This window comes from Haliotis asinina, chromosome 1, assembly GCF_037392515.1.
Source record: "Haliotis asinina isolate JCU_RB_2024 chromosome 1, JCU_Hal_asi_v2, whole genome shotgun sequence".
Classification (NCBI taxonomy): Eukaryota; Metazoa; Mollusca; class Gastropoda; order Lepetellida; family Haliotidae; genus Haliotis; species Haliotis asinina.
Window position 1 is genome coordinate 78208877 of NC_090280.1, and position 22420 is coordinate 78231296.

Genomic DNA, 22420 nt, shown 5'->3' on the forward strand with positions numbered 1-22420 from the left:
GCACTCCCATCAAAATTGTAAAGGAGGCCAAGTTCTTCAGTCTAATTTTTAACTCGCACTTAATGTCTTAAATCCTTTAAACTAAATGCCTGAAGTGGATTCAAATTCTAAATGGAGAGGTGATCACGCTACACTCCTCCATCTATCACTCGTCCGTTCCAAACGTGATTATGGCTCAAACAGCAAACTAAAATTCTTTGATTTGAAAGGTTGAAGACTTTGTCTTGGGTCCTTTAGAACCTCTCCTGTTGACAGTCTCTACAATGAGGCCGATGAGTTTGGATATACCCAAACTCCACGCCAATAAGTCAAATCCTGCATATGACTGCGTCTTTAATAATCTTTATGAGCATGCATACAATACGAAAGTGTTCTCTTGTTTCGCCTCTGAGACTAAGAGTGAAACTTTCATTTTTTGCTGCTGGCATTGAACTAAAATATATCTCTTTCACATCTGCTTTTGTCTCCCCCTTGCCAGTGAGTTAGACTGCAAGTTGTCCTAACACTGACAACATTTAAAAAGTCAGAAACAAATGAATTACAATACAAACACGAATATAATCAATTGAAAGGTAAATATAGGTACTGTACATAAAAATCCTTATTTACAGAAGGGTCCAAGGGTGGTGGTGTTGTTGCTTATTCCACTGTCATTGAATTCAAAACAATGTCTTCTCGATTGACCCAAGTAGCTCTATTTTCCCAGCAAGCTAATTAGCCATATTAATAGTTCTTAAATATATTAATATACACCGTAAATATAAACGATACATAAACTTTTTCAATTCTCTTTCTTGTAAACATCCACTCTTAATCGAAATTATTAATTTGTTACGAGAGTGTATTTTCTGTAAATTGTATCATTAATTAAGTAATAATTACTATTGGATCACAACGATTAGTGTTTTAAGTGATAATTATTATGGGTCACATTTTATATCACATTTAGCATTTTGGCGGCAGGCCTTTAAGGAAGTGCTTTAGAGTTACCTCCCTTTGAATATGTGTTTTAGTTAACTTTTTACTTCAGGGAGGCTGGCCGAGAAAATTCTACGTTGCTGACGATGTTCGTATGTGCTCGAAAGTTCTTGAATCAATGACTGTATATATAAAGGTTAGTTGTCGTGTTGACGACACCGACACACACAGATACTGGAGTATATACATCTTCCTGCCTCCGTCAACGCTTGACCGCTGTCTGACCGCTCGTAGTGTTACATTCTGTATAACTGTTTGTCACTCTCACATCAAGATTTCCGTGAGTTGACATTATATTTGTGAACCATTACTATAGATTTGACTCAGCTGTATTGTACATGAAACCTCTCTTGTGAATCTCTTGTGAATCTGTATATTTTTGCCTTTGTTTTCTCAATATAAAGTATCATTGACATTACGAAACTTGGTAGCGTTATAATTTGCTGGTTCTGAGGGGAGTTCTCACACCTTTTGTCACGGCATATTTTAACCGTAACAAATCGTATCATGATCTTACTACTGGCCAATGCGACATCGTCTTTTGTTGCTTACCCAGCCATGTTGGCATTCCTGGGAACACAATGTCCGATCTTGCTGCAAAAGCAGCACTCATCTCTGACGACAGATCTTATTCCATACTGTGATTACAAAGCTAGCATTAGAACGTACATCCGTGATCTGATGCAGAAGACGTGGGACACCGTATGTATCAATAAATTACATGCAATCAAACCCTATATCGATTACACCTACTTGGGTTGTCAGTCCAGATTTGTAGACTTCATCATGCGACGATGTCGAATTGTCCATACTGGATATACTCACGAATGTTTATTGAAAGGCAAAGATCCTCCATTTTGTATTCCTTTGAATGAAAGAATCACGGTCAACCCTCTCTTGCTAGTCTGTGTTGAGAATTCCATCACAAGGAACAACCATTTCAAATCAAGAACTATGAATGATCTTTTAAACAAAATCAGTTCTCATCTAAATATTGCATTTTAAAAGAATTAGATTTGTTAATTTTTTAATTCGTAAATAGATAACTATTTTATTAGTATAGGAGAAAACACGCCTCCGTGGTTTTACACTGTCTACCAAATCCGAGGAGTGTTTACTCTATATACCATCAGTGGTGGATAATTACAATGTAGGCGCTCATTTAATGAAGCTACATAACAAGAACAGAAGCGCCCGTAAAATCAATTTAATGACAGTAACTATAAGTATAGTCTATCGGAAAATGTTTCAGGACGCTGTTTGGTAACTTTACTTTCAAACTTTAAGTGCTCTCCGTTTCCAATTTGGTATGTGGCTTTATAATTCTTCTACCATTGAGGATTTTAATTGTCATAATTTATCACTCGATAATAAGAAAGTCGTCTATAAGAGCTGTCATTATTTCAGTCACAACAACAACACCTCAGATATTAAAGGTGTCGAGCTACTTACCGGAAAAGCGACCCGGTCATGCCAATAAGCAGGTCATGTCACGTGACTTCAAGCATGTGCATTTTGCATTAGTTAACGGTGTCAATACCGGTGTAGGTCAAACGGGGTCATCTCAAAATGAAATATGTCACATAATTTATATGATGTTTTCAAATTGCTATTACGATGTCATTTCATGATCATGTACATAACGGAGAATTTTGACTGTTTAGTTTCCATGAAAATATTTTGAGCTTGGAAGTAGTTAGGGGACATGTTTATTTTCTAGGCATTATTCACAGTCCATTAATCATATTTCTGTGAAACTATGCATGTACACATTACTGAAGTGGGTCTTTGATTTGTATTTTGGGGGTTGATCACCTACCTGTTTTCCTCGAATTTTTCAAGATTTTTCAATCACAAAGCATCTCTTCTTCTCCAAGATGTATTACGATTGGAGGGATGGTCTCTTCTCTAATACCATCTAGCTTCCAGTACTCATTTTCAATTGCCAATACATGTTTGACGCAGGCTTCCCACCGACTGATATCAAACTCCCATATTGCCGTGTGAACAATTTTTTCAACGTCAACGCCTTGATATCCCCCAATATCAGTTCAACTGGATTCAAATCGCAATGGTATGGCGGTAGTCGTAGAACCTCGTGACCAGCGTTCTTCAGCATACTGTCGACGGCATAGGGAGGTGGTGGTTTGTGCTGTAACATAAGCTCATACGACACTGATTTTGTTGCTTTGTCAGGTCTTACGTATACGATGTTGTTTCTGTCAAGCCATTCAATGATCTCTGCTTTACGACAATTGAATGTTGGACACCAGTTGTCGGACTCACGGCAACTGTGGTATGGAGCGTTGTCCATGACAACCAAGGGCTTTTCTGGAATGACTGTGATCAGTTGTTCTACATACTGTGTAAAGACAGCCCCGTTCATTTCCGTATGATAGTCTCTCCCGCCGGTGGACCTAGATCTAAATACCAAATCACACCCAGACAGAAGTCCTTTGTGTGAGCCAGCATACAGAATTATAAGTCTCTGTCCTCTACCAGCTGGTAGCTTCCGCTTCGGCTCCTGTCTGCCCGGATGCTACCGTTGGTAAGATGTTGTATCTGAGTCATTTACCTGTGTTTCGTCTAGATACACCAGTTCGTAACCATCAGCGCGGGTCTTTTTTCTAATTGTTCTCAATTAATTTATCCTTGATTTTACGATGCCATGCCGTTCACACATGGCAAGTGTTTTATGCCCTGAACACTTTTATATTTGTAACCAAATTTGACGAGTTAGTTTTCTAATTGTGTCCCTTACAGGCCTTTGATCAAAACTATCCATTTTTAATTTCCTAACAGCTTTTGAGATGGTCCCTGGAATGTCCGTAGACGAGGCATGGATAATTCCACTCAACACGCCCTTTGAGAGATCCAAGGCATGTTGGGTCCGTTTGAAGTACTTTTCGGGAGCTACAAATGGACGACCCCTTTCTCTTTCTCGTTTGAAATAATTATAGATTGCTAATAATGTCTTTTGCGTCAGCCTACAAATTGGATGTGGACTTTTCTCTATGAGTAGATGTGTGTTCACTTCCTGAAATGCACGTGCTTGAAGCCACGTGACACGATCTGCCGAGCATAATGTAAAAATGTGACATGTGACTTGCCTATTTACATGACTGGGTCGCTGTTCCGGTAAGTAGCTCAAAACCCTTGACATGTGAGGTGTTGCTGTGACTTGAAATTGTGACTGCTCTTATAGACGACTTTCCTATTATCGAGTGATAAATTATGACAATTAAAATCCTCAGTGGTAGAAGAATTATAAAGCCTCATACCAAACTGGAAACGGATAGCACTTATAGTCTGAAAGTAAAGTTACCAAACACCGTCCTGAAACATTTTCTGCCAGATTATACATAATTTAACCCCTTCATCTCCGTCGGCACGCTGGCCATGCGGTCGAGCGTCTGCCTGCGAATCTGAGAGTTGCAGTTCCAACCTCACTAGGGAAGACTATTTGCACTTTGAGCTTAATCTTAATATATTTCAAACACTCATGTATGCCTTGAGGTATATTTTTATGATAGCATACTAGTTTTAAAGTATGACCTGTGACATTCTAGTAGTTTTATTGTCCTTTGATGACAGTTTTTTATGTAAGACATTTATTGGTGTGAATATTGATATAAACTGTTTTCGTCACGACATGGCCGCAATATTGTCGATGTGACGTCAAATGTTTACTCACCCACCCATTTTGATCAGTACTATTCATTTGTAACTGTCCGTGTTTCAGGATAACAACTGACCCGCCATCGCATTTGTTGCTGACAGCTGTCACCCATGGGAGCTTTCGGGACTCTACATAAACACGTCATTGTACTACCTGAGATGCGTCAGATTAGGACCAGTGCCTATCTCCTTGAATCCAGGCGACGTTCATCCGTGAAGGGATATAAGGCCATGGTTGCTACTTTGGTATTGGCTAGATACAAAAATACATGGCTATATATTTCCTCATATATCTTATGACAAGCCATTTTGCAATTTACATACAAGTTATATTTCTCGGACACCTAACTGTGTTAGAGGTTTCTTGATTATGGAATGGGCAGAGCCAGTCATCGTAGTTCTCACGGGTACCCATTTCACAGAGATATGAACGCTTGAATTCTTTATTCAGAACAATAAAATACACGATATAAATGGAAATCGACGCAGTTTGTTTGTGTTTTGTGTGTGTGTGTGTGTGTGTGTTTTGTGTTTTGTGTTTTTGTTTTGTTTTGTTTTTATTGTTATGTTTTGTTTTTGTTTTTTTTCTTCTTTTCAAGGTTTCTCTCGGTAGGTTCATGACAATATAATAACCTTACACGAAAAAGGCTGCAACGTTTAATTGGATAGCTGGAGAAGAATGTACATGTCTTTGAGAATAGCTGCTTCTGAATGCGTCTGGCCTTCTGCAAATAAAAAGAGTTTTATGGTATTTTGTGTACAAAACTTAAATATAATAACCTGACACGAAAAAGGCTGCAACGTTTAATTGGATAGCTGGAGAAGGATGTACATGTCTTGAGAATATCTGCTTCTGAATGCGTCTGGCCTTCTGCAAATAAAAAGAGTTTTATGGTATTTTGTGTACAAAACTTCGACCTTTAACATGACAACATGTACACTGATATGTAGTCCGTGAAACAATAACATCTCATATCATTTGTGTAAATGTAACTACGCACAGAACTCAACAAACGTCATCGTCATGGGCCCAAAATTACACGCAGTCGGCAGCTTCCCATATCTTGGCAGTTCGCTGTCATGCTGTGTGCATATTGACGACGGCGTCAACAAACGCATAGCAAAGGCCAGAGCTGCTTTTGGGAGGATGCGTACTAAAGTATGGGATAGAAGACTTATTTCGGCCACAACCAAACTCAAGTATACAAAGTGGTACTCTCCTCTATGGTAGTGAAACCTGTACTGTCTACAGTAGATGTGCAAGGAAGCTGAACCATTCTGACACCAACAGCCTCAGAAAGATTCTCAATATCCGTTGGCAAGAGAATATCCCTGATACCGAAGTATTAGAGAGAGTCAGTCTCCGATCTATCCACACTTCAAAAGGGTCAAGCTCGCAGGTGTGGCCATGTGCACGTGTACTGGATGTCTGACACCAGAATTCTGAAGCAACTTCTCTATGGGGAATATGCGTTGAATAAGAGTTGGAGGTCAGAGAAAACGGTTTAAAGACAGTTTGAGGGCATCGCTGAAGTCCCTCAACGTAGACCGTGGAAACTGGGAAACCATTGCCCAGGACCCATCAATCTGGCGTTAAACAATCCAACCTGGATGTACCATCTTAGAAGAGTCAGGTACCCAACCTGCAAGAAAAGCGTGCTGCACGGAAAGCTAGGGCTGCGTGCACGTCAGCAGCAATGACCCGACTACAGATGTCCAACCTGTGAACGCTACTTCCGCGCACGGGCTCGATTGACTAGTCACCTATGGGCACATAGATTCAAATCATCTGCGAGAAGCCGTGGTCCTTGTTGATGACGACAGATGAACATCACTAAGAAAGAAAGGACGGGAATCGTAATGATTTTATGACGCTCTTTTCTGGACGAGGGGCAAAGGTGCACCGCAAACACTTGCATTAATAGCAACGATCATTGTTTGTATTCGCACCTGTGATCAAACCACAGTCATTTACCATTCAAAACTGTAGAGTTTCTCATAATACAAGCTTAACCTCGGCTTCGCAGTTGTGTAATTCTTCTGCAGAAGGTTTGGGCTGAATGTGAGGGAGACATTACAAGTCATCTTTGTGAAGCAGGTCTGAAGTCAGTTTGTCCGATTCCAGCATCTCTAAAAACTATCTAAAACGTATAATGGCTGATTCTTATTTGTGTAGTGTGTGACATGATAGACGAATGGGAAAAGGCGATATTTCCCAGATATTTCAGGCGGATATAATAGTTCATGTACAGACCATAGGAATTACCTTTTTTGTCCTTGCTTTCTAGACCATCCGGACCGTTGTCCACGTCACCTTCCCCATGCGGAACCTGACCGTCTGCCCCACGTCGACCTCCCTGACCATCTGTTCCCTGTCCATCCCCCCGACCATCCCCACGACCCTCTGTTTCCACCCCATCTCCCTGACCAACTGTTCCAAATCGTAGCTGCAGTAGAAAATGTTTTGAATGTCGAATTTAATTCTGAATGTATTTGTGGAAACATGTCTATGAGTGAGTGAGTTGAGGCTTACGCCGCACTCAGCAATATTCCAACCATATGGAGGCGGTATGTAAATAGTCGAGTCTGGGCCAGACAATCCAGTGATCAACAACATGAGCATTGAAACGCGCAACTGGGAACCGACGACATGTGTCAACCAAGTCAGCGAGCCTGATCACCTGATCCCGTTAGTCGCCTCTTACGAAAAGCGTAGTCGCCTTTCATAGCAAACATGGGTTGCTGAAGAAAATGACCCTATAGTAGCTGTTCGACTTTTCACTCACAAGAGCACTGACTGTAAGGTGTAGAAAGATTATGTTACTTACTACAAGCGTGAACGTTGCACTTGACAGATCTCTCATCTCGTTTAACACAGTCAGAAGGCGTGCAAGTATTTGTACACTCCCGAGTGCGAACCTGCAATTTTGTCCCACCTCCGCACGTCTTAGAACACCGACCACTGTCAGCCCAAGGGCACCAAGGGCCGATGACTGAATAAGAAAATCAAGACAGAGTTACAAGACAGAGTTACAAGAATATTTCAAAATGGAATACCTACTTGCCGCGTCCATGCCGCAGGTTATCGTCGAATGCCAAATAAGAATAAGGTATTGAGACCTCGGTTTACAATCTTGGTTTCACGATTTCTCTTTACCTTAACACAATTCCTCTCCTCACACGTCGCTGACCACAGAGGGGAAAAATAGTCATATTTCAGTGACACGGTGGATACATGCATAATATTCACTGCAAATGTTTCATTTGTTGTCTGTTGTACTCACTACCAATGACATAGCTAGTGATTGGTGGAAACCACAGTGGGTGGTCCCTGCACAGCCGGTATCAGCCATTATCTTTATTCAGCAACATGGTTTATTCTACTAACCTGGACATGTACAAAGAGAACATGACACTATTCTCGTCTCACGCAATGGAAGGCTTGTCGGGCAACAGGTAGATTGGGTACAAGTGCGTGTCCGAGCCTGCATTTTTGTTCCAGGCCCACAGGTCGTAGAGCAAGTTCCATCATCAGCCCACTCTGTCCATTGACTGATCACTGCAGGCGAGACAGAGGTCATAATCGAGCACCCATACATGTAGTAAGTGAAAACACAAAGATATGCTTAGTTGGCTGATAAGTGCAGAGAATATTAAGGTTTTAATAAGTGAGCTTATTTTTAGGCCGCACTCAGCAATATTCCAGCTATATGGCGGCGGGCTATAAATATTCCACCCTGGACCAGACAATGCAGTTGGGAACCGAGGACATGTAGCAACCAAATTCAGCGAGCCTGACCACCTGATCCCGTTACTGGCCTCTTACAAGAATGAGTTCAGTATGCTAACCCGAACCTTCACGGGTCAATGCCTGCAGTGAATACCAAAGTCTTAATGCACCATACATCAATGTACTGAGAATATGAAATGTGCTTGACTTTTGTCTTATTATAAAATCAGATATTTACCATTTCAACATGTTATACAAAATGAATGTCAGTGGTTCGCAAACATATGTCATTTTTCATTATGCATTTCCATTAAGCACATAAGTCACAATGCATGTCGATATTGTTCTGATTGCATGAAACGTCTTTCGCCTGTATTACCAAGTTCGAACGACTGATCTTCTTACCTGGACATGCGCAAATCATACAAGCCACAGTTCTTGTCTCCATTGATGTAAACTCAGCCGGGCAATTACCAGTACAGGTGCGTGTCCGAGACTGCATCTGTGACCCCGATCCACAGGTTGCCGAGCAAGTTCCATTATCAGCCCATGCAGTCCACTGTGTGATAACTGCCAAATAGATCATATTGTAATGTGTAGTGTTAGAAAGCTAAGATAGGATAGGAATATGTCTTTGGTAGTTGTGTAATTGTTCTGTAGCTGAAGGAAACGTGTATTCGAAATAGTGGCGATCTTGGTAACCTAAAGCAGTGATGCTACTGTGTATCTTCACAATGCACTATTATTATACGTGAGAAAGAAGCATGGAGATATCGCTTCTGATGCAAACAATTAAGTTTATACTTTGGGGTGTTTTCGTCTCTATGAATGTTACTAATTTGATTAAAAGCCTCACTTGATAACAAGGTCAGATCAAAATGGCACAGTTTCTTTTTCTTCTCTTAATGGACATTTTTTTACGTATTTATTGTAGAGGTCTACTCAAATATTTGCTATTTTGTTACTGACCATTACCTTCATGACTCATTCCTGTACAACTATTTATCCAGCAATCGATAACAACCAATCGATCAACAATATCCATGCAACCACCATAAGTCTGTAGAGGGAAACACGGACAAAACATGGTCAGATAGATCCATGATCCATACCAGCGCCATCGTGTATTCGTGTAACCCAAATTATTCGTCACGATTACAATAATCGTCATAAAACAGAACCTATGAACGTTTCGCTTTAGTGACAGCCAAAATACTTAGTAATGTTTTGGTCTACTTTGTGGTACGAGAGTGTATTTTCTAATAAATTGTATTATTAATCAAGTACTAATTATTATTGGGTCACAAAGTTTTGTGGTTTGAATGATAATTATTGTGGGTCACATTCCGTATCATAAATGTTCAGTCTTATCGTATTTTAGCAGCAGGTGTTTATGAAGGGTTTTAGAGTTACTTCTTTTTGAGTTTATGTTTTGATTATGTGTACGTACTTCCGGGAGACTGCTAGAAGATTCCACGTTGATGGCAATGGTCGAACTTTCAGGAAATACTGACTATACATATAAAGGCTAGCTGTCCTGTTGTCGACACGAATACATATTAACTAGAGTACATATCTGCCAATCTCCGTCAACGCTTGACCTACATAACTGCTGCCTGACCGCTCGTTGTGTAACATTCTGCATAACTGCATTCTGCATTTTGTCGGTGTTATATTTTGCTGGTTCTGTGTGGATTTTGTACACCTTTTGTCACGACAATTTCTTAAACGTAACTTGTGTTGCTGTACACTGTTCTGATTGTTTTAGTTCGAATTCCGTCAGCAAGGAACTACTTTTTAAACTAAGCTTGTATCTTTCAAATTGCACCAATACCAGAGTACATAAAGCCGTATTACTTCCGGCTATCCTGCCTGTATCTGAATTATCAGCTTTATTATTGTTGTAGACTTTACTGATATTATTACTCCTATTGTATCACATTTCTTTTGCACATACATTTCTAGGTTGACCTTTTATGGAACAAGGCCTCTGTCAGCATGTTCTGCAGAACCTATTAATGGCATTGGCAGCTTCCAGTGATTGAACTTGCTAAGCGTTTGTCAGACTTTGCGTGCGAACAGAAAGTAAAGAATGCCTCCTATCATTTATAATGTTATCTCGTGTTGACACAAGAATGCTCCAGCCATCTTCTAGCGTCTCACCACTGATATTAAAATCAACCTTGATGGTTTCAAAGCGTTCAAGAACTCTAGTCCACAGCATAGGACGGACACATGGAGCCGACTCGTGCCCTCTTCTAGCGACATTTGTGAAACGCAAATTAGCATGGGTACATTTTTAGATTATGTTGTAAAACGTGGTGGCCCGTTCCAACAAAATCACACGTTCAAGAAATTCCCAACAGCATTGAACTGATTCTGGGTATAGGCGGTTACTACGATAACTACGGTCAAAATGTGATAACGTCTTTAATACTTTGCCGAGTAAAGCTTGTACTTGCACTTGAGAAAAAAGATAGAAAAGAAAGAAAAGCATTTCCCATAAGGTGATATTTATGAAAATATATATCATTACACCTAAATTCCTGTGCTGCGTCTTAAAGTGATATTCCATTTATTTCAAACGCAGCATATTTATTGTGTGGATTTGGATAGTGAACCTCCATACTTCCGGACCATTTCTGTTACAACCAATGTTCATTCAGTGTAATAATTGAACCATTGATACACATCGATGAAAACCCATGGATTTCACTTTAAACACAAAAGTAAACCAAATAATGTGAAGTTAAGACTGCTAGCCCTCATTATGTTGCATTGTCAATTGAAAAATTGTCTCAGAATTTTATTCAGCTTAAGATAAAAGTTGTTTGACAAACGACCATAGATTCAAATCGCTATTTTTGGTTTCTATTACAAATGCTCGTGGAGTACGTGATGAGCGTTAACAGTCCAGTCCTGCTTGTTCTCTGTACATACCCCCTCGTAATGCCAACAAAAAAAAACATTTGACACTATGACCGTTTGTTAAATGATATTATCCAAAGTTGAATAAAATTCTGAGATTTAAATGTTCAGTTGGCAAGGTAATTAGTTTATGTGGATTCGCAATCCGAATTTCACTTTGATTTATATTTTTGTATAAAGTGAAAGTCGTCGGTACGTTTTCACTGCAAACAAACTATAACCACGCTTTAGTGGTGTAAGTTGCTTTGACTGGGTTTAGGATGTGTGAAAAGACTTACTCGGACAGGCTCCTGGGTTACATGCTGCAGTTCGGGTCTCGTTGAGTGGCTGAACACATCTTATTGTAATTACAGCGATACATGTCCTTGTCCTCGTTTCTGTCCTGGTCCCTGGACCACATGTCACACTGCATGGTCCGACGTCTGCTGTCCATTGAGCCCAAGTGGAAACTTAAAAGGAACGAGATACGAATATGAGAGTAATATACCCCCTTCTCTGCTCTCTTCAAGCGTCATGAAACAGTACTAGTGCAACCGAAGGAACATCACGCTAATTTGGAAACAATGGTCATACAATGTGACTAGTCGGATCACTAACTCTCATTTCATGTCCTTAAGATGGACAATTGGTACTGTGGCGTGTAAGAGAAAAATATCATTCAATATGTTTTGAATCTGAACGGTGATGGTAAAGCTTGCGTTCTTCAGTGTCACTGCAACTGACCAATCACCTTCAATTCCCACATCAAGAGGCAAATTAAAAGTTTGGCTAAAGATGAACCATGAGATGCGAACAATTTACCAAAATGATATCTAGAATATATATTATCCCAAGTATAGACGTGGTCCATAATGCCTTAATTTCCGCATATTATAAGCATCGTTGATGGTACCCCAGTACTTTACTATTTATACAAGATACCCGGAGTACATGTCTGTATTCATTTGTGTCATACCCTTGGGTGTCAATATGAGGCTAGGTTTCTACAGCTACAGCACACTTACAGATGTCATTATCAAAGATGAGGGCAGTCGCTTGTGCTTCTGGACCTACTGCACCAGTCAGTGTAATGGTGAATTGTTCGGTATCTTCCTGTAGCTGCAAAAACATGGACACTGACGACGTTACATCTGAATCGATCAGTCACAGGTGAGGTGTTTCAGATTTTCGCTTTCTTCGATCGTTAATTGCTAGACAATTGGATAGTGTGTATCTTAAAATAGCTTTTTTGGATACGAAAACTAACACCGCTGTCTAATTAATTTTACCCGATTATGTCGCTAGTGGAAACAAACCGAATTTCTTATCTCAAAAACGTGTTCAATGCCACAGTACATTTGAGATGAATATGTAACAGGAGTATACAGGCTGTGGATGACAGGCTGTGATTTGTTCTATGTTTGTGATTAGTTTTTGTTTAGTGTTTGCAACAGCTTTGATGTTGAGTTCATTGTCAGCGGCAACTGATGACGTGCTGCCTGCCGACGGCTCATCGCCGAGTGATGTTTCTTCTCGCCGATATATGGGAAGGTCCTGTGTAATTTTTGACACAGGTGTAACAATTATGTTTACGTTCCCCGAAAGGGCACTTTACGGTATGTGTGATCATCCGGATTGGAATTGGTCTTCAGAAACTCATGCTTGTGGTAAGAGGGGACCGGGTGGTCAGGCTCGCCGACAACGTGCCTTTGTATCCCAGTTGCCTAGATAGATGCACAGGCAGTTATTCACTGGATTGTGGGGTCCTGACTCGCTGGAATACTACAGAGTGTAGTGGCGTTGACCAGCAAACACACTAAAAATCATAGTGTGTGTTTGTTGTATGAAGAGGCATGTATTGTGATAATTACACCAGATGCACCACGAAAAAGCCTACATATCCCTATTACACGTGTATCCAACTGTCCCAGTTTCCTAACTGAAAGTGTGTGTAAGATAGTTTGCTTTAAGTGAGTGAGTTAAAAAATTAAAGGATCCCACTGGTAGTGTATCAGCCATATTGTGACGATATGTCAACGAAGGACATTGAGACAAATAATGTATCACAGTAAATTGGTAACTAAAAACAACACTTTTAAATAAATTTACCACATTTTAACGATCCAAGATGATTCAATATAAAAACAGGCTGTAGCTTGTCAACAACTGTAGGTGGATCAGCAGGGTAGAGACCATGGGGAATTACAGTACAATTGCTTCCTCCATGAACCCTAGGTGGATTTACACCACCCTTTCAGCTTTTAGCAAATTTAGATACTTTAACCACAAACTAAAATAATATATATGCTACTATTAAGAATAGTAGCAGGTTTTAATTAACTTTGAATGTATTGGGACTTGCGAAGTTTAGTCTATTGAGATGCATTTATATTTATATATTTAGAAGCGTAAAGTACCCAAATAAGGATAAGAAACTATGTGTAACCGTACTCGATTCTTTTAACTAGTGGGAGTATACAAAATGCTAGTTACTCCTCAAACTATTCAATTACTCATACATTAACACACATGTAAATAAATTTGCAATTGCTTGAAAAATTATCTGGATCTCTGGGAGTACAGCCGTGAACAATCTCAATAGTTAATCCGAAGAACCAACCATTACATGACAATATGACATTTATCTGCAAAACACATCAAACAAGTTTTTTTCAATTAACTTATAAAATTCAATGATGAAATGGCCATTACGAAAAAGATCCTTCAACGTTTTCAAATCAAAGTATTTTCCCTTATAATGAAATAAGCAGTACAGTCAAGCAGGACATGCTTCATCACAGCTTCATTCAAGACGGAGGATCCTCATCTTTCCGTAGGTATTCGTGTGTATATATTGAATGACCAATAGCACATCGTCGTATAATAACCTCCTTAAATCTGGACTGACAACCCAAGTAAGGGTAACCAATATAGGGTTTTATTTCATGTAGTTTATTTTTACCTATTTGAGTGTCCCACCCCTTCCGGATCAGATGACGAATATAAGATCTGATAACAGCTTTATAATCAGAGCATGGAATAAGAAGTGGCGTCATATATTTATCGAGTGTGTTCCCAAAATGGCCAACGTGGCTGGGTAACCAACAAAAGACAATGTCGTATTGGCCAGTGGCAAAATCATGATAAAATTCAAATATTTCTATAAAGCCGGATGTGTGAATGATAGAGTTTTATAGCCTGAAGGCAAGAAAGAGGGTCTGAATATATGATATACTGTATATATTTGGAGTGTCAGTCTTTATGTCGTTACCGTATCGTCATTGATTGCCACTGGTATAGACATCTCTGTCATTCCATCAAGAAAGGTTACACTTCCGGTTCTGCTCGAAGCTATGTCGTCAGGTTCTGTTGTTACGTCTATTATGGTGTAATTGACAGTGATGCTTCCATTTGACCCTTGTTTCCGAAGCAGCTGAAAAACGACTTGACCCGCGTCCTCATTCACGCTGTTGTCCAAAAGGCTCACACATATTAACCCACCTGCAAAAAATACAGGTAAACTCAGTTGCCTGTTTTAATTTTGATCGAAAAACAAACGTTTCAGTTCTCATCGTCCAACAGGAAATCTCACAGATCTGTCTCTTTCTCGTTTGAATGGTTATCTAAACTGCTTCAAACAATTTACCCCTATCGCAAACTTGCTATCTGAGCAAATGAATGCTTGTTTTCAAATTTGGTAGCGTAGGGTTATCAATAGGTGGTATGGAAGTCATTGCCAATGAAATAGAAGTACATGTATTGTAATGTGATTGTACTTTCTGCCAATTTGTAATTCCTATCAATTGGTTTATCATCAAACAACATTGGTAGCACTGGCCAGTTTTACGTGCAGCAAACTATATCCATATTTCATTCAATACTTAAAGGCACAGGCCTGTAGTACAATGTACAGCAGTCGCATATAGAAGACTTTCACACTTTTATAAAGTATTATTTGATATTATGTTTATACAACTGTGACGTTCAGACGATGGTCAATGGCGAGTCTTCTTTTCTGAGTTACGTAGCATGATGTACGAACATGGAAACGAGTGGTAATATTTATTGCAGTGTAATATATAAGGAGCACAATTTATCTATGGATGGATGGACATAATAAACTTCTTTAAGGTACTCCTCATATAATGGACATATTAGCAATGGTATTCGTTTTCTACGACATTAGTACTGCATGATTTACACAGCCTATCTTCTTTTTTTTATCTTCATTTATCCACGTTTTTCAATACAATAAATTATGTGATGAGCAGCGAAAAGGTGATAAACGTACTCTATTTTCTTCATTGTGACACACAACAGATCATGTTCAGTATGAATGTATGGCTTTTAGGATGTTTAGTAATCATATGTCGTAGAAAAGGAAAGATTTTTTCAAGCCAGTTTTCTTTCAGTCTTCGTGTAAATAAACTAATACACGTTGAGGGAAACTGAACATATTGCTCGCATGTGATTAAAGTGTCTTGTAAATAATAGATTTTTTACATTCGTTACCCATTTCTATCATATAAAATCATCATTTCATAACATTTCTTTGCTAAACGATGAGAGGACACACGTAAAAGTCTTAGCCAATTTTTTATTCCACATTCACCATAGCTCATCAGACTAGGCATGCCCATCTTTACTCCAAGAAACATCTAATATGCAAATAAATGAACTCTTTCTATTTGGTCAAGGTACTGATATCCCCAAGTTTCAACCACGTATAACAGAATCGGACTAACGTTAACAGCAACTATTTTGTAAAAGGATGCTAAATTTAAATCTCCAGGAGGAGTGAACGTAAATCCTGCCGGAGGACGCTGACGTTACCCAGTTCCAATGATCGCAGGCTAGATGTTCCTGCCTTGGTTCATTTGTAAATAACATTGAATAAATGAGTAGAACTAATTTGCATTTTAAAATATAACTTTGTGGTTATGGAACACATATAAAATTATGTGTCAATTTGGTCGCGTCTCTTTACGGCCGAAACTTTGCTAAGGGGACGTTCACTTCTAACTCACTCATTTTAAGTCATCTACAAGAGGACAATGAAATTAATGAAATGAATCGTGACACTGTGATACTGACACGACAGCCACAGTGTCATCTGGAATCCATATTGCTTTTTCAACAGCTTGCACTTTGGATCTTTGATCAAAAGGATAACTCGGCAAAGTCAATTGATGTGCCTTATGGTCTGAACAATGTGAAATTAATTTGTTCTGCACATACGACTTGGGGATTGTACTTTTATTTCAGAAAAGCTCTAAAATTTAAAAGAACTTGTCACCTACAAATACAAATGGCCCTTCTGATCCATAGAGTGATAGTTTTACAACATGACCAAATAACACTGCCGGAAGGCGGAAAGTCTTTAATAAGATGAATTATTTTTTACAAACGATATACATAAACAAATACGACATTTATTTGGTTTCGTGTCGCTTGCTTGCCTCAACGCGACACGTGTTCGTCTCCAAAAGGCATACGGAATGTGAATCGTCACCTTTTAATAAGCGTTCATGAGTGAATCTTGTATGTTCAATGCAACATCTTGACATGATAACCTCTTCAAACCTGTACTGACAACCCAAGTGAGTGTAACTACTAGGTGCTTTCCTTTTGTAACAGGTTTTATGAAAAACAAAACAAAAAAGTAGACATGTACATAAATGTAACCTAATACTTGGTGTGCCGTGTTTACATCACCTGATGCCAATAATATTCCCTAAGTCGCGAAATGGGCTCCTCGTGTTTTGTAATGCAACTGACTTACTGGCAAATAGAATAATTAAAATACGCAGAAGTTACCTTCAAACTTTATACAAACGATATGCAAATACACTTACAAGTAAATAAACTTACTTTGTGCTTTCGTCTGCAGCACGTTGGAAATAAGAAGAAACGCGAAAACTGAGAAGACAGTTGCAGTGGGCATCTCTGAAAAGGAAGAAATGACAAAGTGCATTTGTGAAATGCTGCGAAATGTTTTAACATCAAGGTCCAACACAAACTTTTGTCTGGCATCGGTAGCAATGCCTTCGTCCCATGGCAAGTATGCAGGGACGTCAGCATGATCCTCCAATCCACGGGTCAATTGTATTGTGGTCACTTTAAAACACACTGCACACCGAGTCTTTCTCTTCTCTTCTCTTTAGCTAGTGTGACAATTTGACAATAATTGGAAACCCAAAGGATTCCCACTCTATCATAGAGCGGAATGAATGTGTTTTACAGTCATTTTCTTCCCAAAGATTTAGAAAGAAATGTTTAAAAACAATTACAGTTTCAGTTCGAGATTGATTTTCTGAAAATAATTGGGTACTCAGCTGGTATCCTAAAAAACGATTATGATCAAAACAATATATATTCAAGTTGCATTTCCGATTACATGAGAGCTTGAAAACTGAGGATAAAGAAAAGCATTTGTCTGAAAATTTATCATAAGTATTGTTCCTTCTTAAAATGAAGTTTTCAACAATGTGAATGTCTTTCAATACTTTTAAGAAATTATTAACCTTTGGAATAGGTTTCTTTAAAGTGCAAGTGTATATATGTCTTTTTTGCAGGAACGATTATGTGATTTAGCCATGGTAAAGACTTCATACAGAGCATTGTATTTTTGGTGCGAGAAGTGATCTAGATGATCAAGCGCAGTGGTCGATTTCGGATGACGAAAGTTTAGATTCAGGGATGTCAGCATGTGGATGATACGTTGTGTGTCAATTTTCTTTACACGTTTACATTCGGTGGGAAAGGGTATATTGTATTGATGGTGCTGTTGTCTTACAGTAGCATCTAAATCTTCATGGATCCACTACCGTTAATACTTTCAATCATAGTCTGTGTATATACCTAAAATACGTTTTTGTATAACCGTTAGATGCCTCAGGTTACAGAAGTGTGAATGTAGAGTTTACGTTCAGAAAAAATATTAATTAGCTCAAGTGAAAATCATTTGGTTGCTGTGAAATTAATTATCATTGATGTGTTTCATTTTTGGTTTGCTTGTATGTTTATGTGTGTTCATTGCTATTGTTTAAACGATGGTGTAGGTGATCCAACGGTTAATAGACCATTAACACAACATTTATTTTTTCAGAAAACAAAATTGCTTTAGCCCTATGCTAGTTGTTTCGCACACGACAAGCACGTTGAGAAAAAGTTGGACAACCGTAAGCGTCAATCAATATTTTGCACAATTTGCACAAGAAATTCTGTTTCACATTATGTTCTGATAATGAAATGATGCCACCAGAGCATTTAAAACGTTCTTTTTCTGTTTGGAAATTGGTGGCATGGCGAGCGCGATGAACGCATGGAGCTCCAAGTAGAAACAGAGCTTCAAGTCACCTCTATGACATCAGATCACAGCTCTTCTCATTGTCTGGCCAAGTGATGCATGATCTCGACACAGAAAGAGTGCAATTCAAATCACCACTATGACGTCAGATCACAACTCTCATTAACACATTCAATTTTGAGGAAAACTAGTAGTTTCCAAGGCTGTCCTGCTGCTAACATTGATTGCCCTTAAGACATTTTCTTTGAGGAAATTTAATTTCACATCCTTTGAAAATGATTTAATCTTGAGCTGGTTGTCGATACAAATCTTAGAAAGTGATAATCGTATACTAAGTATCGATCGATTATCGATAATTATCAAACGTATGAAAATACGTAAATGGTGAAATGTTTTGTTTTGCAAGGATAATTAACAAAACCGTGTCCAGAAACAATCCATAAAATTGCATATTGTGTGAGGTTGCTGAAACTGTTTTTCGATCACAAAAGGTAACGAAGAACATTATGCCTAACAAAATTTTCATATCGATATTCATTGATGTTTTGCTATCGACGTTGTTTCCGATTATAGATGAGCCCCAATTTAAACCCATGTTTACTTTTTGACAGTACAGAATCCCTGCGATTCCGTGTTGAACCTTACGAACCACCATCTCTTTTGCTTATGCAAATTAGGATTAAAAGGAAAGCTGGATCAAATTCATTCTGCGGTATTTATGTCTATTGAACCTTACGTTCCTTTTGCCATCCAAATGATAAATGAGTTAGTTGGTGTGGTTTTATTCCTCCTTCAGCAATATCCACAAGTATTCCTCAATGGACGCCAGAGCATGAATTCATGAGCTTCTGTCATGTGAGGAATATAACCAGCTTCAAAGCAACATCGCCACAATTACTAAGTTTACACTCTCAGCTATGGATGTCAAAGATAATGATAACGTTTACCTGTTCTGAAGAGTGACCTTGCAGACTTACTCTTCGTGGTATGTCTCGCTGGCAGAATATGACCACCTTTATTTAGGATGTTACACTTGGATGAATCAGGGCGGGTAAACAATGCAGCAATCTGTTGAGGGTGTTCTCTTTTTACTTCCCGATATTGTTTAGGGATTGAAATCAATCGACCGTATTAATCCTTTGAACAAATGGAAATATGGCTATAGTCGTTATCTTTAAAATGCAAGTATTCCACCAAATCAGGAGAAATAGTAGAGACCATCACATTTTCTTTATTGCGTATAACACCCACAAATACAATAACTACTCAAATATGAATTATTTGACATTTTTTGGAAATTGTAAATATTGTCAGCAAACACATAGATATGCGTTAACGCCCGCGTGTATACAAGAAAGAAGAAGTTGACATACTGTCTTGCCTTATGCTTGAATACTAAACTTCGACATGCCTCTCAAGAACCGGTTAAGAGTTTCTTTGTCAATTCTTTCCTCAAGGTGCCGAAGGTCGTCGGCAGAAGAGATCATCAAATTGTTGTCTTCGAATTCAGAGTGCAGAAGGAAGTTGTGTCTTGTCTGGCAGGAAGGTTGATGTCTTATTTGTAGCGGTAGAAGCGGTAGCACCTTGGCCCCCATCCTCAATAATCTCCAGCGTATGCCTTACGAAACATCTCCACTATACCCTGTATCTGTATGCTCCTACGGCTCGGCCAGATGATTGTATTACCTCCCTTGGCTGGCTTTTTACCCAGTCAGGTGTCTACACTGGGAAGTTCAGCATAATGTTCACTACTCACTTTTGCTTCTTAAAGTCTGTAACCGATTAAACTGTGCATCACAAATGATGCAGAGGTACTGTGATTATCATCTAAAACTGTGTTCCACAGGAGATATCGCTTTGACAGTGGATTTTGCACAATGCCCTGACAATGCTATGACGTCATGAACTTGCTATGACGTCATCGTTGCACTGCAAAACTAATGCAAGTGCTGTGTTCAGAGATGTACACTTTTCATTGGAAACTAATGAAGAATGATTTTGGATGATAAATAGAACCTCACCCTCGTGTCTACTGATATCAATTATATCAACACTCGTTGATCAATGTAAAAATATCCTCGGCAAGCCACTTTATCAACTCGTGTTGATATCTTTGACATCAGTAGACACTTGGCTGAGATTTATCAACTATCTATCTCTCTGTATATATAATCACTAATTGTTGAAAGTATAAAACATCTTATCTTTAATATCTAATGTAAGAATACATATAGTTATTAGCTAGGTCTCCTTGGGAGATAGTAGGAACTAGTGTCTGTGGTCTACTGCCATGAAATCCTTCAGGCCAGTGAGGAATATCTCCACCTTCAGCGAGGCATCGTCTGCTACATTGTAGCGGATGATCCTCAATGTCACAACGAAGTTGTTAGCAATGGATATGATTGCAGGACAACCTTTTTACAGCCCCTCTTATATTACTGTTTTTGCCTTATGTCATATTTGATTACAATTTTTTTAATGACTGGATTTACTAATCATTATGTGTTCATTGTGGCCCGTGAGTAAATGTGCTGGTGAAAAAAACGCCAGTTACGCCAACACATTTTAATTGTACAAGCACTGGACTATTAATTAAAATGCAGGTAGAAAGGGAATACACCGTCTGTTGGTTGAATTAATGCGGCCATACTTCATCTGGGTGTGGTGAAACAGTATGATCCATGAGAACATTACTGACATTGTTAATTCATGTAAATGTTTTCAACGATCCCACCATATGGCACTCGAAATATACTCTTACAATCGATATGATCTCTCCGATAAATCTCAACGGACTGATTTGGGCTGGCAAACTTCAGAGATCACACCAAGTCGAAACTCAGCTGTATGTTCTAATCTATAAATCTAATTCTATACTTTTACTCGTGTCAACGGCTTGGAAATGGTTTCATTGATGCTTGGACACACGCGCGCGCACAAACGCACACACACACACACACACACACTCTCTCTCTCTCTCTCTCTCTCTCTCTCTCTGTGTGTGTGTGTGTGTGTAACGGTATCTCAACAGACGTATAGTTACTTGACAACTGAAGATTCTCACAGAATAAGATCCACTGAATGGTTCAAACAGTTGAAGTAACTTATTCAATGGACCGCAATTTAACCGAATTTAATGCATCTATTGGTCAGATTCAGTCACATGTTTGATTTACACCACGTGACTCCTGTGTTGCTCTTGTCAAACCATCGATTACCACAGAGTCCCACACTATTTGCATTCAACTATTTACAGAGCAGTGTAATATACTGCAAAGTCAATCGAGACACATCAGACAATGCATAGTCAAACACTCTAAATTCGGGATACACTAGAAGAGCACGCACATTCTATTTTGGTGTTTACCCTTTCTTTTTTGCCTTACATGCTGCAGCTAAAGAATAATATGGGCGGTGGATTGGCTTAGCGTTTGCTCGTCACGCCGAAGATCGGGGCTCGATTCCCCATATGGGTACAATGTGAATCCCATTCCTGGTGTTCCACGCCATAATATTGCTGGAATATTATGGAATTGCTAAAAGTGGCGTAAAACTAAACTCACTCAATAAAGATGAAAATGCACTATCTATAAAGCGCTTAATATTCAGTGCCGCTGTACATCTGAAAGGATGGTCTAAATTCAAGTAGGATCCACGTAGGTATCAAAGGCACTGTAAGTCCCCCATGGTCCCTACTATTGTGATCTTCCTTCAGCTGTTAGCGATCTATAATCCGTATTTATACCGTATTGTTCTAATGTGAAATCCAGTTTTAGAGAAAGATACTAGTTTCACTTCTTGATACTGTTATATTTGGG

General features: G+C 39.0%; 1 protein-coding gene across 1 annotated transcript in view; it reads right to left on the reverse strand.

Moving 5' to 3' along the window:
- The window catches only part of LOC137275552 (A disintegrin and metalloproteinase with thrombospondin motifs adt-1-like), a 100859-nt gene that overhangs the window by 31805 nt on the left and 46634 nt on the right, over positions 1-22420 (reverse strand). The window contains exons 13-19 of the mRNA XM_067808177.1: positions 17165-17239; positions 14565-14794; positions 12319-12412; positions 8792-8956; positions 8045-8215; positions 7498-7649; positions 6923-7103 (exon numbers count right to left, since the gene is read on the reverse strand). Coding sequence (XP_067664278.1) covers positions 6923-7103; positions 7498-7649; positions 8045-8215; positions 8792-8956; positions 12319-12412; positions 14565-14794; positions 17165-17239 — 1068 coding nt within the window. The remainder of the gene's footprint in view (positions 1-6922; positions 7104-7497; positions 7650-8044; positions 8216-8791; positions 8957-12318; positions 12413-14564; positions 14795-17164; positions 17240-22420) is intronic.